General features: G+C 34.5%; 2 protein-coding genes and 1 long non-coding RNA gene across 5 annotated transcripts in view; 1 reads left to right on the top strand and 2 right to left on the bottom strand.

Annotated features, from left to right (window-relative positions):
* Positions 1-18,584, bottom strand: part of LOC123685628 — a 180,915-nt gene that overhangs the window by 148,714 nt on the left and 13,617 nt on the right. The window lies entirely within an intron of this gene.
* Positions 1,803-16,416, top strand: LOC123685629. The gene is made up of 3 exons (XR_006748333.1): positions 1,803-1,813; positions 5,597-5,602; positions 16,281-16,416. It is a non-coding gene; the product is annotated as an uncharacterized LOC123685629 (long non-coding RNA).
* LOC123685627 (101 kDa malaria antigen-like) lies at positions 12,395-17,530 on the bottom strand. Of its 3 annotated transcripts, none has more exons than XM_045625376.1 (3): positions 17,362-17,530; positions 12,904-13,239; positions 12,395-12,822 (listed from the first exon to the last, which is right to left on the bottom strand). In XM_045625376.1, the coding sequence occupies exons 1-3, from the start codon at positions 17,515-17,517 to the stop codon at positions 12,544-12,546; spliced, it is 771 nt and encodes a 256-aa protein (XP_045481332.1). In that variant the 5' UTR covers positions 17,518-17,530; the 3' UTR covers positions 12,395-12,543. The 3 variants fall into 3 exon arrangements, with proteins under 3 accessions (XP_045481332.1, XP_045481330.1, XP_045481331.1); XM_045625374.1 differs by lacking the exon at positions 17,362-17,530 and adding an exon at positions 13,327-15,117; XM_045625375.1 differs by lacking the exon at positions 17,362-17,530 and adding an exon at positions 13,327-15,117 and having other exon boundaries at positions 12,628-12,805.

Below are 18,584 nucleotides of genomic sequence, written 5' to 3' on the forward strand. Positions count from 1 at the left end.
AATTAGACGAGTTCAGTCAAGATTCCTTAAGGGAGCTGTTTTATATCATAATTTTCTAAACAATTTCTTAGTGTAGAAGCGAGCTTTCATTCGTTTTCATATCGATTGTTGTTGTGTTGGAATTTGTCTGGACTCTGTATTTTTTGTATACAGATTCCAATCAAGATGTTGAAACCATTGTAATACTCGACGGAAAAAGTCATGGTATGAAAAACCAGAAAAAAAGCGTAGAATATTGCCTTTATTCATCATGTTTTTTTTAGAGCTATAGAACTTTAAATTGCAATAAAACAACGATTGATTATTCGATTGACATGAATTCTATTTATCCGCAAGATAATCTTGTGGCATTACATTTGAAATATGATTTTTGGCATATGACCGCCACGGCTGGCTCGGATGTAGTCCAATCTAGACGTCCAATTTTCGATGACTTTTTCCAACATTTGTGGCCGTATATCGGCAATAACACGGCAAATGTTTGATATTTTCTTCATCGACCAGTTAGCAAGAATTATATGGTGCAATTTTCAGTTTTCCATAATCGAACATATGTTCATCAGGTGTCAGTTCAATATTCGGTAATAGGATCTCTCTAATTTATTATCGATTGATGCGTTAATGATCGGTATCCCTCTCTTCTCTTCACCAAAGTAACTAAGGTGGTAACTATGGTGTCGGAAAGAAGGGGTACCGAATATCTACTTATTTATCGATAAAACATTAGTAAGATCCCACCAATTATTTGTGAAACCCTCAAAGATGTTTAGTTGCTAAAGAATTTTCTTTGAATCAGAATAAATTCAAGGAGGCTCAACGTTAGAAACGTTTTTTTTTTTTGAGAATGCTTTGGCACACCAGCGATTTCAGAAACTCCGATGACATATCAGATAAATTCAAAAATACGAGATTTTCGTGAATCAATCAGTTTTTCTTCAGTTGGTTATTTCCAAGGTATTTTATGTACATTTCACAAGTAACCTGCAATTGAAATTATCATAAATATTTCATCCAATGGTGTTGACGAGATTGAAATATGTCCTTTATTTTAGATTTATGATGTCTCGATAGTCAATTGCTAGTTGTGATGATGAAGATACAACGATTCTCTGAGAAAATAATGAATTCTTTCGAATTTTATAATGGAAAAAAATCCACTTACATTAAATAATGAAAGCAAGCCGTCGGTGAGTACTTAGGACACTTATTATAGAAGAGAATTTCAATAGTAACAGCTGTCCAGATAGTTGGCTATTCAAAATTAAACCTCTTATTGGAAAACCAATTTGTGGCCGTATATCGGCAATAACACGGTGAATGTTGTCTTCCAAATGGTCAAGTGTTTGTGGCTTATCCGCATAGACATACATAGCTCCACATAAAGTAGTCTAGGTATTAAATCACAAGATCTTGGAGGCCAATTCACAGGTTCAAAACGTGAAATTAGGCGGTCACCAAACGTGTCTTTCAATTAATCGATTGTGGCACGAGCTGTGTGACATGTTGCGCCGTCTTGTTGGAACCACAGCTTCTGGACATCATGGTTGTTCCATTATGGAATGAAAAAGTTAGTAATCATGGCTCTATACCGATCACCATTGACTGTAACGTTCTGACCATCATCGTTTTTGAAGTAGTACGGATCAATGATTCCACCAGCCCATAAAGCGCACCAAACAGTCAGTTTTTCTGGATGTAACGGTGTTTCGACATACACTTGAGGATTAGCTTCACTTCAAATGTGGCAGTTTTGTTTGTTGACGTAGCCATTCAACCAGAAGTGCGCTTCATCGCTAAACAAAATAAAATGGACGTAGTGCGCGATACGTATTCCGCACAGAACCATTATTTTCGAAATAAAATTGCACTATTTGCAAGCGTTGTTCAGGCGTGAGTCTATTCATGATGAATTGCCAAACCAAACTGAGAATAAATCACTTGACAGCTGTTAAATCGGTCGCCATCTTGAACAGTAATTTCAACATAAAGTTATATAACTCGAAAAAAAACACCCTTTAGAAGGAAGCAATGCTATCCTCACAGACTGTGATTCGAAGAAGAAAATTCAATTTACATAATGAAAATTCCATCACATAATTGTTTTATATACGTTGACTAAAATTATATAAACTTGCCGTTGGAAATGGAAGGAATTTCCCTACTTCCAACACCTGAAGGAAGCCCAAGAGGAAAATGAATAATTATTAGACACAGTAAAGTTTGCCATATATGAAACAACAGGAATAAGTAATAATCTTCATACCATAATAATTCATTTCGCAAAGGTCTATTTGAAATTATATAATGAAATCTTGAGCTGAATTAATCATTTGGGTAGGTGTTTACCTAGGCGGCATAAGAAATTCAGTTCAGCTTTCTCATTTGAGACATGATTCGAACAGTGCCAGTTGATTCCACTATCTAACCGATATACCGAAATTTTCGTACATATCTTACATATTCCATATTCAAAACTTCTTCGTGATGAAATATACCATTATTCATTTATGACCCATCATTAGCATTATTCATTTCTTCGTAAAAATTCATAGGTACTACAAGAAATATAACTTTCTTCACATTCAATTCTGTACCTTGTAGATATTTATGATTATTTGAGATATGAGGTAATAAAGATACACCCCGAATAGAGCCTTGAGGAAGACCAATAGATATTCAGGAAACAAGAAGTTAACTCTTCATTGCTCCAAGTATCGTTTATATTGCTGTTGATTTGAAGAGGAAATCCAATCAATTCACTACCATATTTCTCGTATATTTAGAACCCTCTTCAAATTACTTGCTTCATATCAGAATAGAACAATACTGGACATCGAGTGATGCCAGAAATGTGAGTCGAAGTGATCGCGGTATGATAAAAGGATCGAACTCGCAGATTGGATCGCTGTTTCATGATATTCTCCTTTCGAGTGAACAGGAAAGAATAGATTCATTCTGCATAAACGTCGAGGCGATTTCTGGTGTTCGTTCCCTTATCTGCAAAACGGCAGTCTGTCACTGATATACGAGTATGAACTATGAACGAGTTTATATCGGGAGATTCGCCAATCGTACGGAATGTTTGTTGTAAATCAACAAGCCTGTCCGAAGCCACAATACGGGTTGAATTATGGGACCGCCATTTCGAAGATAGTTTAGCTCTAATTGATGCTTCAATCAAGCCGCGTTCAGAGGCTAGGAACTGCCCTGGGAACCAATGAAATTGTTGTATATTTAATAACATCCAACGCTTCACCGTTTATCTAAATTATGTCCACATACCTGGCTTCTATCAAACAGACGTTCAAACCAACCCTAATACTTCTACCCAGTGATAGCACGTGCATTTGTCATTCTGGCCAACAACATTGCATTGCAACATAGAGGTTTTATCTCTTCTTTTATGAGGGAAAACTATATACAGATTGAATGGAATTACTGCCACATTCAGGGAATGCTCACTTTATTTCTTCTCTCCTACGAATAGCACCAGACTGGACAAGAACAAAGCTCAACAATAACAAATGTTATATCATTACCGAAGAGATTTTAGGATGAAAGCAGTGGAATCTGGTCTCAGTACCTTTCCCAAATTTGTGAAATAGTTAGAGCAGTAAAGAAACTTTTTTAGAATATTTTGACTATCCATCATGTCTGTACAAGCTGTTCTTCGAATTTGCAGCACTGATTTTATTGTTAGTTAGATTCAGATCTTCGAGCAATAGTCAGGGTTAGTGTTCTCATAATAATTCAAAGTTATTTTTTCTAGAGGCCAAAACATGTGTCTAATATTTCACCCAATAAGTCCCAAGCCTAACCAGTAGAAACACATTTTTTTTTTTGAAAATTTGACTTCATTCGTCAACATTGTCACCTTCAAAAGAGATAAAGGGTGTCTTTTTAGAGCTATGGAACTTCAAATTGCAATAAAACAATGATGGATTATTCGATTAAATTAGGCGGTCACCAAACGTGTCTTTCAATAAATCGATTATGGCACGATCTGTGTGACATGTTGCGCCGTCTTGTTGGAACCACAGCTCCTGGACATCATGGTTGTTGAATTCAGGAATGAAAAAGTTAGTAATCATGGCTCTATACCGATCACCATTGACTGTAACGTTCTGGCCATCATTTTTGAAGACCAATGATTCCACCAGCCCATAAAGCGCACCAAACAGTAAGTTTTTCTGGATGTAATGGTGTTTCGACATACACTTGCGGATTAGCTTCATTCCAAATGCGGCTTCATCGCTAAACAAAATAAAATGGACGTAGTGCGCGATACGTATTCCGCACAGAACCATTATTTTCGAAATGAAATTGCACTATTTGCGAGCGTTGTTCAGGTGTGAATCTATTCATGATGAATTGCCAAACCAAACTGAGAATGAATCACTTAACAGCTGTTAAATCGGTCGCCATCTCGAACAGAAATGCCAACTTAAAGTTATATACCTCGAAAAAAAACACCCGTTACATGTAATCCAACCTTCCAGTACCTTCTCTAAGGAAAATTCGTCTTTGCTTTTGAAATGAGTTTCATTCTTTGTAATTACTCATTCTCTAGAGCCAAATTTCTTTCCAGGAGCATTTTTTGACGTCTACAAAAAGCCAGTAATCACTGGGTGTTTGGTCTGGAGAATAAGCTGGCTGGTCAAGAAGTTGGAGACGCAATCCAATAAATATTTTCTATAATTTCAAGTATAAAAACAAATATCTTCTAGAAGTAGCAACATTTGATTAACCCTGTTTGAAATTCTGTTCTTTTTCTTGGAATTATTTCTTTGAAACCTCAAGATAATACTTTTTCGACCTCACGAACAAGGTTCATCCACAAAGTAAGGGTTCCGGCGTGCAGTTCAATTTGAATACCGACATTTTCTCTAGTTACACTTAATAACATTGCTAACCAATGCTCATTCCAACTTCTACTATGTATTTAAATCGAAATTAAAACAGAGTTAAAAGTTTTCTGATTTCAGTTCCGCATTTCTTTCCATTTGAATTCTAATTCATGAATAGTCAATTGTCTGAACCGTTTGGAATGGAACAGAAACTACAGCAAAACTCATAACGTTATTTTTCAGTTCATAACGTGAGCCACTGGGAAATCCGAGCTTGGGAACAAAGACCAAGTCATCAATCTGATAATCAAACTTCTCCAGTTAAAGGTTTTGATAACCAGTTCAACTCAGCGGAACTCTTTGACTGTAAGTAATATCCAGGAAATTCAAGCTCTGGATGAATTCATCATTTGACTCCTGTACACTTAGCATCTGTTTGTCTCCGTCAACTTGAATTATATTCTGGTTAAGATTAACAAATTGCATGTCGAGCGTTTCGCAATTACTTATGATCTTTCAATTATGACTAATGAATCGAATAGCGTAGCAGGAACAATGCTACCAGACCCCAAAATACTCACTCTTATTCAACCCAGAAGGTTCGAATAATAGGTCTAACACTTTCCGAGTAGAACAACTGTGGTGGCCTATGGGATTTTCATCCATTCAGTATCAATTGTTAAGGCACAGTTTTCAATTATACCCCTTAGGGCATTGCGTAGGAATTATAACCTTTTGTTCTTACGTAGACAGAGGTTCTGTTATTGAATGTTCAACAGAAACAAAGTGGTATTCCACCAATCGGGATAAAATCAAAATACTTGATAAATTTTATTATGAATTCCATATTTTATTCAGCGCGTACATTCGATTAAGAATGTACGGACGAGTTTTAATATTTCGAAATAGAAGAGTAAAACGAATATTCAAAATTGTATGTATTGTTCTTCAAAATTTTCGAGATATATAACTTTAAGTTGGCATTACTTCAAGTTACATTCAAGATGGCGACCGATTTAACAGCTGTCGAGTGATTTATTCTCAGTTTGGTTTGGCAATTCATCATGAATAGACTCACGCCTGAACAACGATTGCAAATAGTGCAATTCCATTTCGAAAATAATGGTTCTGTGCGGAATACGTATCGCGCACTACGTCCATTTTATTTTGTTTAGCGACAAAGCGCACTTCTGGTTGAATGGCTACGTCAATAAACAAAACTGCCGCATTTGGAGTGAAGCTTATCCTAAAGTGTATGTCGAAACACCGTTACATCCAGAAAAACTGACTGTTTGGTGCGCTTTATGGGCTGGTGGAATCATTGGTCCGTACTTCTTCAAAAACGATGATGGCCAGAACGTTACAGTCAATGGTGATCGATATAGAGCCATGATTACTAACTTTTTCATTCCTGAATTGAACAACCATGATGTCCAGGAGCTGTGGTTCCAACAAGACGGCGCAACATGTCACACAGCTCGTGCCACAATCGATTTATTGAAAGACACGTTTGGTGACCGCCTAATTTCACGTTTTGGACCTGTGAATTGGCCTCCAAGATATTGTGATTTAACACCGCTAGACTACTTTCTGTGGGGCTATGTAAAGTCATTGGTCTATGCTGATAAGCCACAAACCCTTGACCATTGGGAAGACAACATTCGCCGTGTTATTGCCGATATACGGCCACAAATGTTGGAAAAAGTCATCGAAAACTGGACGTCCAGATTGGACTACATCCGAGCCAGTCGTGGCGGTCATATGCCAGAAATCATATTTAAAATGTAATGCCACCAGATTATCTTGCGGATAAATAAAATTCATATCAATCGAATACTCCATCGTTGTCTCATTGCAATTTGAAGTTCTATAGCTCTAAAGAAAACACCCTTTATTTACCCAATCTGTAGCGTAGATTAATATAGATTCGATAAACACCACAAAAAAATAGGACTACAAGAAACGTCCTGTTTATAAGACTATTTTTTTTATCATCCCCTCATTTTCCTGTTTACAAAACGTTACATCAGATGTCGAACTTCACGATGCCTCATTCCTATTATTTCCGAGCCAATAGAAATTATTGTTAGTCTAAGAAATTGTGAAATCGGTACATTTATTGCTCGACTCATACACAATCGTTTCAAACCACCAATACCAATAACTTATCTGCCTGATTCGACTTCGTTCCTAGGGCTGTACTTGGCATAAGAGAGTAATGTCCGGGAAATCCATTAAAACAGACCTGGGAAAGTGTGCTGGGAAAGTTCATTCGATCGTATAACAAATTACGAGAAAACTTTCGTTTGACGTTTGAGATTGTTGAGTGAATAGTTTTGGGGAATTTCCACTACAAATTGTCCGCAAGTGTACCAAAAGTATGATGCCTGGATCAGATTTAAACTGAAACTTTTTTCCGTCTTGATCAGGGATTTCTTTCGCTATAGGCTTTAGGCAACTATGTGGAATAATAAAATCAAATTTTGCCAAAAAAAAAAATGTGTTTCACTATGGCAGACCGGGGACTTTTCAATTGGCCTGTTATGTAGTGACATTTGATTCAACTCATTCCAAAGCGAAGTAAAACACCGAATCAACAAAATTCTCATTCGCTAAAAGGTTGGAATCATTCAATCAGCACGATTCTAGAAAACTAGGCAACTAGGGAAGAATTTCCCTCTATCAGCTTAAAAACACTATTTTCCTTTGGTTCAGTCTGCTTTATTTTCCTTTAAGTGTTATAGCGGAAAACGACTGAAAGCGTCCATTTATCTCCAGCAGGATATACAGGCCTTTTTCAAATCACGTATAACATGAAGTTGTATTCATTTTTCAGACCACTTATCCATTCAGAAATCTCCTTCCATTATATTCCTTCTCTTCGACCAGAATTTATGCTCTGCATGTTTTCACCAGTGGGTTTATAGTTTTATAAGGTTTGGAGAAAGGAAAAGAAGACAAGTATCTTACTATAATACTCATGAATATTTGAAGAAAATTCACGAAAAGACCCAAAAAGTTGAAAAGCTTCGATAATTAGCCTTCTTCAGGAATGTTCATTGGGAAGTGAAGTTAGAAGTGTTTGCGAACTTGTTCAAATTCGTAAAAAACAAATTAATATTTTCCAATTTTCCACGAGAATTCACATCAAACTTTAAACCTTTATTGTACAACCAAATTCTTTGGAACACAAATCGACAGCTGAGTATTATACCTAGAATGAATACTTTAATGAATACTTCACTGTGTGGAGTAGTCTGCTTCTTCCGGAAAACACAGAAAGAATCTAGAATTGTTATGAATTATTCGTAGTTGGAAATTGTATTGGTTTATGGATTTCTTAACAATCCCATCGAAAAATTAATTATAATTCATGAAATATAAAATTTAGATATCCACACATCGACTTTCAGTTTCTCTTTGTGTTTTCCAGAAGTCACAGACTACTCCACACAGTGAGGAATTGCGGGTTTTCCTCATTTAAGGTTCTTCCTCGATAACTCTTAAAATATTCATTTTAGATATAGGATTTGCTCAACCCTCACTATTTCTGTACGTAGAATCGACTGAAATAATAAAAACTATAGGTTTTTATTTGAAAATCATGAGTTTTGATGAATTTGAGTTGTCCAAGTTTATGATCTTCTTCTGAACACCCTGTACATTTTTGTTCCAAACCGCAAACAGTCTTATAATATCACGTATTTTCAGGATCAAAGGAGAAAACCTTTTTTCGGAAAAAGCTTTTCCTGCCGAAAAATTCAAAGAAGTGCGAGTCCTCATCGCCACCATTTTTTTTTAAAAGAATCTCATTAACTCTTGAACCGTTGAGTTTTTACCCAAGGTATGACATATTTCCGAAATTGTCTTCAGAAAGCTATCTTATAATGCAATAAAATACTGGATGTGCTGCTTGAAATGAGGAAGTAGTGGTATGTTTCCGGTATAACCGGAAGTTGTAGAGATCTGAAAATGTTTTAAGGAAAAAGATCAGTGTCTCAAACTCCAATATGCTAATTTTCTCCCAAAATTATGATTAGTTTTCCATAAACGTTTTATAGGCCATCTCGGTGAATAATCGTATATAATCGTGTAAATGCCACCGAAAGAATAATTTCTGCCTTATGATATATACCTCATTTTGGAAGCCTAATCGCGATACAGGGTGTTCAACGTAATTTCTGCAATATTCTATTAAACTCCCAAAAACACTCTGATATAACCAGAAATCGTAACTTCAAAGGTTGTGCATAAAGTTTGTAATAAGTATTCCAATGGCTAAAAATTTTTAGACTAATCTTGTCAAGCTGCAAGGACATTGACAGTTTTCGTCTAGGAACAGGCAACTTTCAGGCAAAAAAATAATTTAATCACCGAGATTAAAAAGGTGCCAGTGTGCGGAGAATTTTAAGGGGTTACTTCTAAAGATTCAGCTTGCTCTTCTATCAAACTTCCACTTGTGGAATATCAGCATTTCAAAAACAAAATCTCACTAAAGGAAGCATCAAATTAAACGTATATTTCAGACTTGATGGAATTTTTTGGGTTGATTAGAAAAACAGTTAAGCGAAATTGAACGATAGCAATTTAACCCTATAATATTCATCGGATAGCTAACATCATAAAATGGTAGCGTTCCGATATGTTTATTTTGTCTCATATATTCTCATTCACCCTGGTTTCCCAGCATCCCGACTTATAAATTTTCACATCAATTCTTCCAGCATAACCCCAACATATATCTGCTCTGAGAGCTCATATAATTCACCTTCGACATCAATGACCGCGAGATGCAGAAGAGTGGTGAAGTTCCACCCGAAAGAAATATAGGATGCATCGTGAAATATGTTGTTGATTATGATTGGTTTTCTGGTAGTAACATTGTGGCCAGTAACTCACCAAGCAACTGTACATATGCATGTGTATCTGGGTCATTCAATTAAAAAAATGTCATTGTTGTTCGAGCGCCAGAATTACAGAAATAACTAATGGCCACTATAAATATTGATGAGCCAACGGGATGAAATTCCATTCGACATCGATGTTTCACTATTTTCGATACTGGGGATAGATTTTTCATACATTTACATGCTTTTATCGCCCGCCATCTGCCTAAAAATGTCCGGAAGAGTCGTTTTCATTTTTCACCGCCTGCTTATTATCATTAAGATCGAAATACGCCTCTCCTTATGATAACGCGAAGAGTTCCAACTTTCGTTTTCTCGTAATTCCTGTAATTCGTTCCCCATTTTCCGATGTCGCTGCGATTCCAGAAAATGAACGGTTCGCCAAGTTCTTAAATATGACTTTGGGATAGTTTACCCAGGACAAAAGATTATTCTGATGGAAATATACAGCCGGTATTATATGAAACTTTCATTTCCCGCTTATGCTCTACCCCTTTTTTTCCTGCGTTGCATGCGACGCTTGCACACCACATGCCTCATACATCTTTTGTTATTCGCCCATTGTTCATTTTTCAACCGGACAGCTCGCAAGTTTTAGTTTAATTACTACGTATTGAGTTTATAGTGTTGCTAGAACTCCTTTGAAGTTCAATGGGACACAATGCCAGACTTTCATATCAAACGTTTTCAATTATTCAAGGTTGAGTCAAACATTTTTAAAAATTTATACTATATGTATGTTTGTTGTCTTTTTACGCTCGAAGGTAGCTTTTGTTAGAATTTTGCGCAATGTGTCTGAGGTGTAAAGAAAGTTAAAATTCCCATTTCCTTCATTATACCCGAAATATAAGCACCACCTTCTCGTCCTCCTGAAAAGGACATATTTCAGCAACTTTCTCTGGATTCGCTCAACCGGAGTGAGATGATTGCATATATTGGAAACCATATCAAATAAGCATCTTCCAATTCACTATTAACAAGCGCAAAGTAAAGGCTCCAGAGAGCAGAGAAATCATTAAATTCCCTAAATCTTCTGAACAGGAATCACAGTGACCTACAAGATCTCTTCAACGTACACTAGCAAATAAAACTCCCAGGTCACGAAAGCTGTTTCCAGCAACAATCAAGTGGTCTCTAATATGATAGCTGAAGGTGAGCAGCTGCGTTTTTCTCATGTGAGTAACTTTGAAGTACTTTTTCAAGTTCAAAATGATACAGTTCCGCGAGCACCATTCCTGGACAATCTATAGACTCGATTGAAGACCCAAAAGATCAGCAGTTCGACATTTTCTCAAGTAAAGCTTCAAATCATCCGTATAGGCCAAAGCCTTGCAACTAAGAGAGCACACAAGATCATTTATAATGATGACAAACAATAATAGACCTAGATTAGATCCTTGAGGAACGCCAATTCTGAGCTCATTAGTCCAAGAAAATGGCCAATGAAATACGAATTTTGAGGTTTAAACTTGAATTTTGGATATAAGTTACTTTGAAGCATCTAAAAACGAACTGTGAAAGGTTTTTTTAAATTCACCCCCGGGAAGGGGTGAAAAAAAATAAAAAAAGGGGTTTTTTTGAAATTTTGGGGAAATGGTAAGTGTTAGAAAAAAAAGTTTCGAATAAAAGTTGTAGAGCGTAAAATTTTACATAAAAATGTTCCCACAACTTTTTTTCCTAAAATTGAAATTAACTGAGATATGGTAGCTAGAAGCTAGGGGATGATAACAGGAACTTTAAAAAATCATAAGTTGTTGAAAATTGAAAAAACTCATAATTTTTTTTTTTAAATTACTTATATGATTATAAACTTTAATTCTAGAGAAAAAATTTTTTTTTTTTAATTGTTTATAAAAAAGTTATAACAATTTAAAATTTTTATTTTCAAATTAAATCAACTTTAACTGATGAAAATATATATATATTTTTTTTAATAGATTAATATTTTAAGAAATTGACCAAACGCGTTGAAATTTAATTTTTACCTGTTCTTTTCAAGCAGATATAAAATAATTTACCTGGTTAAAGATATTGTGTGGCGGCCATTTGCTTTCACTACCGACTTCGGTACCTCATGCGCATGCGTCAGTTGTTCTCAATGCGCCAGTTGTTCTCTGTGTGTTTACAATATTCTCCATTTGTTTTGAGTGAATTGATTACTGCTGTTAATTTGGAAAAGGTAATTATTTAAGTGATGTTCAATTTTATATTGAGAAACCGCATGGTCAAAACATAAACACATGCTTTTTATTTACTTTGTTATAAAAATCACCATCAATCATTTTATATTATTTAATTTTTTAAATACTATTGTTGAAGTATCTACCTAGATTAGTTGATAATGAATTAATTTTGTACTTTTCTTGTTTATATAGGTTGAAATTTCAACATGGATCAACAAGCATTATGCAGTATTTGTGACACAGTTTTGATCAATGACACCGACACTGTTGTTTCAGTGAAAGAGAGAGGATTAAAAAAGTTGATTGAGAAAAGCATTGAGAAAGAAGACAGAAAAAGAAGACAGAAAAAAAATTACTTATATGATTATAAACTGTAATTCTAGAGAAAAATTTTTTTTTTAATTGTTTATAAAAAAGTTATAACAATTTAAAATTTTTATTTTCAAATTAAATCAACTTTAACTGATGAAAATATATTTTTTTTTTTTAATAGATTACAAAATTGTATTACAATTAAAAAAATTTGAAGAAACTTCCTAAGAGTAATTGATTCTCTAATTATATAATAAATAAAAAAATATAGATTTTGCAATTCCAAAAATTATATTAAAATTTTTCAAAGTTAATATAAATTTCATCAAGTGGACTGCTGTCTCTAACAGTTGAGCTTCCTTCGTTTTCTTCTTCAGTAGGTGTTTCTTCGTCTTTATCGTTAGCTTTTGTATGTGTCTCATATTCACTATCTTCATTGGTATCAACGCCTGCATTTATACTGTTATTGCATGTATCACCATGACAAAACTTGCATAATTCATTACATTTGAGAGAACTTTTTCTACAACTACATCTTGCTGATGCACAATTGGTTCTACAACCACAAAAAATCTGTGAAGAATACAAGAAAAAAATTATCGTCCATAGCGTAAAAATTAACTAAAGAAGAATTTTATTTGATTGATATTATACCTTTTGTGTGGATACTTTTGAACGAGTGTTTTTAACAGTTTTACGTCCTGTACATATAGCTTCATTTTCTTGTTCTCCGTCTTCGACAGTAGTTTCTTCTTCACCATCATTTTCATCCTCATAAACATTTCCATCATCATCATTTTCATCATCACTATCATCTCTTTCTTCATCTTCTTTATCTTCATTTTCATCATCCTCAAGATTAAACGATCTTGCAGAAGCGTTATCACAGCTTTGGCCTTGGCAACTTTTACAAAATTTATTGCATTTTAAACCACTTTTTTTGCAACCACATCGAGCTGATAAACAATTCGTTTTACAGCTACAAGAAACCTGTTAAAATAAAATGCAAAATGAATAATTTATTATTACTATTGGATAACACTAAAATAAGATAAGTTGGTGTGAATTGTAACTTACTTTATCTATTAACTCCTTTGGTGCTGGTTCCGCGTTTGACATGATAGGTATCATCATAAATAAGGTTCTTCTCCAACCCCAATCGTCCGGATTTAGATTGTTGCCTAACCACTGTTGAATTTGATAATACACTCGTTTTGTATGTTCTCGTAGGGCTGATTCAGTCGGTGGTAAAGAAGCTAAGATAACTTCTTTTTTAAAAGCAGCAGCCGATAATGAAAATATCCTATATCTTAATTCACCAAGTGTCAGTTCATCTGTAATACTTTGACCATAGAGATGGAATATAATTTTTTCAGATACTGCGTATAATTCCTCAATTGAACGATTAGACTCATAGAAAACAGAAATTAGAGCTTGCAAATCAGGTTTTTTTTTCAATAAAGATATTATACTTTTTTTTCCTTTTTTAAAAATTGCACTTGTAGTGTCGCAACCTGCAAATGCATGCGCAAAAAGCAAAAAAGGCTTCAAATTTTTATCGTATTCCGTAGAATAAATAACATTAGCTTGTTTTCCTGGTGTCATTTTATAAAAGTATATTACCTCTTCGTCAGAGACAAGTGAAATCAAAATGATAAGTAAGTCAATATCATTACCAACTATCGTCACGGATTGATTTCTTCTTCTTTTTAAATCGATTGCAGTTTTGACAATTAAAAGATCCGCGTCTTCTGAAGCTATATTCGTGCTAATACCACGGTTTTGAAGATTATTACTCAGTAAGTTTACAAATTGTTTCTTATTTGCAATATTGGACAGGAACTTCTTTTGGGTCAAGGTCACGAGATTATCTTCAGAAATCTCAACATCTGCAGCAACACATTTTTCTTTTCTGCGATATCTTTCGTAGGACTTAATTCCTATTGTTTCCTTCGAGTAGCCATCGAATATGACTGTCACGTTAGATCCAAAATGTTTAATAAGATAAGAGTAGTAAAGGTTACAAATGTCTGAGTATTTCTTTCCATGCGGCCAAACATAGCTATGCAGAAGCCAGCCACCATCAATTACAAAAATTGATCCAGATCCAGATATTAAGGCAGGCGATTGAATGTATGGCTGGAAAACGTTATACAATTCTGATTTTGGTGTTTTTCTCATTAATCCATGTTCGTCGAATAAGCTCAGAGGAAACGGTGACAACTCGTACTTCAATGCATTGCGTGTTTCTTCAACATTGCCATGAAAAAATACTGATATTCTCTGAATTAACAAGAATGAGTCGACAGCAACAAAATCATCGCCAATATGCATACCACTTTTCGCATTTGCAAGTGTTTTCACTTTGAACGCGTTAGACAAAGAAACGTTATCAATATTTTTACCAACCATGGTAGCTATACCTTGCAATCCAACTTCTACTGCATTATGACAATTAATTGTTGGTCCACCTATGATTCCAGTAGAGAGTGATACTAATGAAGTTCTAACCTCAAATGGATTTCTTTCATCAAGCCAAAACAAAAATTTTTTAATTCCTACTTCATCTTTTGTGATTCTACTTCTTGAAATATCAACATGTTGTTCACTGTTGCTTGATTCAATCTTGCAATATGTCTCTAAACATTCCATGATATTGAATGCTGATGGCATTGCTACTAAATATCTTGTTACAACACTGGAAGTAACACCTCTTCCATGCTTCAAGTCAGTACCGAAGAAACGATTGAGGGTCTGTTCAATAACCATGTCTGACCAAATTCCAGCCCATGCTTTTTCGGATCTACGAATTGTAAAAAAACCTTCCTTCGTGAATTCGTCATATTCTCCTGGATCCATAATTAACTCGAGGTCAACCATTTGTTGCAAATAAATTTGAGCGTATTTCGCATATGGATAATGTCCACTTGCATGGAAGAATGGTAACATCTCTTTGACGCTTTGTAAGTGTAGTTCCCAATTGCCTAATCGTTCCGCTTCTAAAAATTGCAATGCAATAATAATGCTTTTGAAATACTGGATCCATAATTTAGATGTTGGACCATTTTTTTCCATCACTGCCAGTTGCTGTACAAATCTTTCGCACATATCAGTTATTACTGGTTCGTCATCACAATCTGTTAGAAGTGGAGGTTCTGAATCCCACGTACCGAAAAACTTTTTAATAGAATCTTGGAATTCATCCGAAGGTTTCAAGCTTCTACAAATTATAATACCAAGTGCGGTGAACGACATGATATGAGCTCGCAACGCTCTAGCATAAGCATGACCAGTTAACATTTTCTTTACAGAATCACCTGCATAGACTGTTGTCCATAAATCTTCAATTCCACTCTCAGACATAATGTAACCGATTGCTCCCAGGTATGACATTAACAGGTGGAAGCCACCAAGACGAACGACAACATTTTTTAATTCTTCACTATTCGATTCTTGTACTATCGAAAGAGCTTTAGCATATAATGGCTGGTCATATGTGACAAAACATGTCTGTCTATTTAATTTACGAGTTTCAGCTGCTGCATAGTGTAAAGAACTATTTAATGTCGTCAAATTTGACGGTGGTCCATTTATAAATGGTAAGCAAACAATTTGCGACATTGTATAAGGAATCCCGGAAGACAAAACTTCCATATATCCTTTCCAAGATGGTACGTTTTTAACCTCGAAGAACTTGGCCCAAAGATACGCAGAATAATAAGTTGATATCACAGGTGATTTTCTCACTGGAATGTTTTTTATCGCAATCAATTCTAGTGATTGTAGAGCCTTAGTGTTAAAAGACCCGTAAGGTAATTGGGGAATAACGTGTTTTGATACTAATTCCTGAGGTTTTGGCATTTTCTTAAATTTAACAATATTTTCTTCGAAGCTTATAGACGATTCAGGCGTATACGCTACTATTCCACCAAGGCAATGAAAAGTCTCTTTACCATCTAATGTTTTAGCATTGTGATCAGTATTATCAAACACAAATTGTGCAAATGGCTTATCACTATTAATTTTAAGAGCTGGAGGATTAATAACTGTACAAGCTTCATGCAACTGAATGTGATAATATGAGGCACAAACACCTAATTTGCTCAACAGATCAACAATTAGTCTGGAACCAGTTTTTCTGTGGACATATGAACCAACTGCCAATTGGAGAGATGATATAAATTGTTTGGGACGTAAATAACTGACGATGGAATGTGCTATTGAATCTCTAACAATAAAATTATCACTGTATTGGTCACTGTTATCCTTGCATAGTAAATTTCCAAGGAACGAAGTTAATAATGGCGGAATTGATGACACAACATCGTCAAGAAAACTGGACGCAGGAGGGTACGATGTATTACGATAATCGTGTTTAATAATTTCATTACGGAGTATTTTGACAGCGACATTCAAAATTGTTTGCTTTTGTAAATCATCCATTTCATCGCCATCACCAGTGAACCAATCGCTACAAATTTTAGAAATATCGAATGTTTTATAATAGATCATTGGTTCCTTACCTCGATGATGAGATATGAAGATATCATCTTTATATTTTTCTTTCAACATTCGAAATAAAACAAAGTGACTCAAGGGATCATCTCCCATGATATCTTTTAGTTCCCGCAAACTAAATGTATACTGACAGCTTTCTTCAATGTGTTTGCAAATTTGATTAAAAATCCTAGCTGTTTGTTCTTTAAGGGTAGAGATTTTTGGTTCCTTCACGAGCTTATTAAAATTCACGTAGCATTTATGATGATAACTAGCTTTACAGTCAACTAGGTTGATGTCTTTAATGCGTTTAATCAATTCAGTACTAAACTCATCATTTTGCCTCCTGGCAATATCCAGTATCTGGTCTTGTGTGTACTTATTAGCTATCAAATGGACCCGTTTATGTTTGCGATCCAATGACATTTTACAAAAAAAACATAGATTTACAAAATCAAAATTCAAATTTGTTGAAGTTGACGCTGGTAGTATACTTGGTCCAACTACAGATGATGTAAAATGTGATGAAGATGGATCAGTAGATAATTTTGATTTTCTCTTAATTGAAGAGGTAGACATAGGATACGACTTCCTACATTTTTCATGAAAACTTACTTCAATCTTTCCGAGCCATAACTCGCTTTTTCTGTCTTCCTTCTCAATGCTTTTCTCAATCAACTTTTTTAATCCTCTCTCTTTCACTGAAACAACAGTGTCGGTGTCATTGATCAAAACTGTGTCACAAATACTGCATAATGCTTGTTGATCCATGTTGAAATTTCAACCTATATAAACAAGAAAAGTACAAAATTAATTCATTATCAACTAATCTAGGTAGATACTTCAACAATAGTATTTAAAAAATTAAATAATATAAAATGATTGATGGTGATTTTTATAACAAAGTAAATAAAAAGCATGTGTTTATGTTTTGACCATGCGATTTCTCAATATAAAATTGAACATCACTTAAATAATTACCTTTTCCAAATTAACAGCACTAATCAATTCACTCAAAACAAATGGAGAATATTGTAAACACACAGAGATCAATTCACTCAAAACAAATGGAGAATATTGTAAACACACAGAGATCAATTCACTCAAAACAAATGGAGAATATTGTAAACACACAGAGAACAACTGGCGCATAGAGAACAACTGACGCATGCGCATGAGGTACCGAAGTCGGTAGTGAAAGCAAATGGCCGCCACACAATATCTTTAACCAGGTAAATTATTTTATATCTGCTTGAAAAGAACAGGTAAAAATTAAATTTCAACGCGTATGGTCAATTTCTTAAAATATTAATCTATTAAAAAAAATATATATATATTTTCATCAGTTAAAGTTGATTTAATTTGAAAATAAAAATTTTAAATTGTTATAACTTTTTTATAAACAATTAAAAAAAAAAAATTTTTCTCTAGAATTAAAGTTTATAATCATATAAGTAATTTAAAAAAAAAAAATATGAGTTTTTTCAATTTTTCAACAACTTATGATTTTTTAAAGTTCCTGTTATCATCCCCTAGCTTCTAGCTACCATATCTCAGTTAATTTCAATTTTAGGAAAAAAAGTTGTGGGAACATTTTTATGTAAAATTTTACGCTCTACAACTTTTATTCGAAACTTTTTTTTCTAACACTTACCATTTCCCCAAAATTTCAAAAAAACCCCTTTTTTTATTTTTTTTCACCCCTTCCCGGGGGTGAATTTAAAAAAACCTTTCACAGTTCGTTTTTAGATGCTTCAAAGTAACTTATATCCAAAATTCAAGTTTTAACCTCAAAATTCGTATTTCATTGGCCATTTTCTTGGACTACATACTCCCCT

This window comes from Harmonia axyridis, chromosome X (assembly GCF_914767665.1).
Source record: "Harmonia axyridis chromosome X, icHarAxyr1.1, whole genome shotgun sequence".
NCBI classification, from domain to species: domain Eukaryota; kingdom Metazoa; phylum Arthropoda; class Insecta; order Coleoptera; family Coccinellidae; genus Harmonia; species Harmonia axyridis.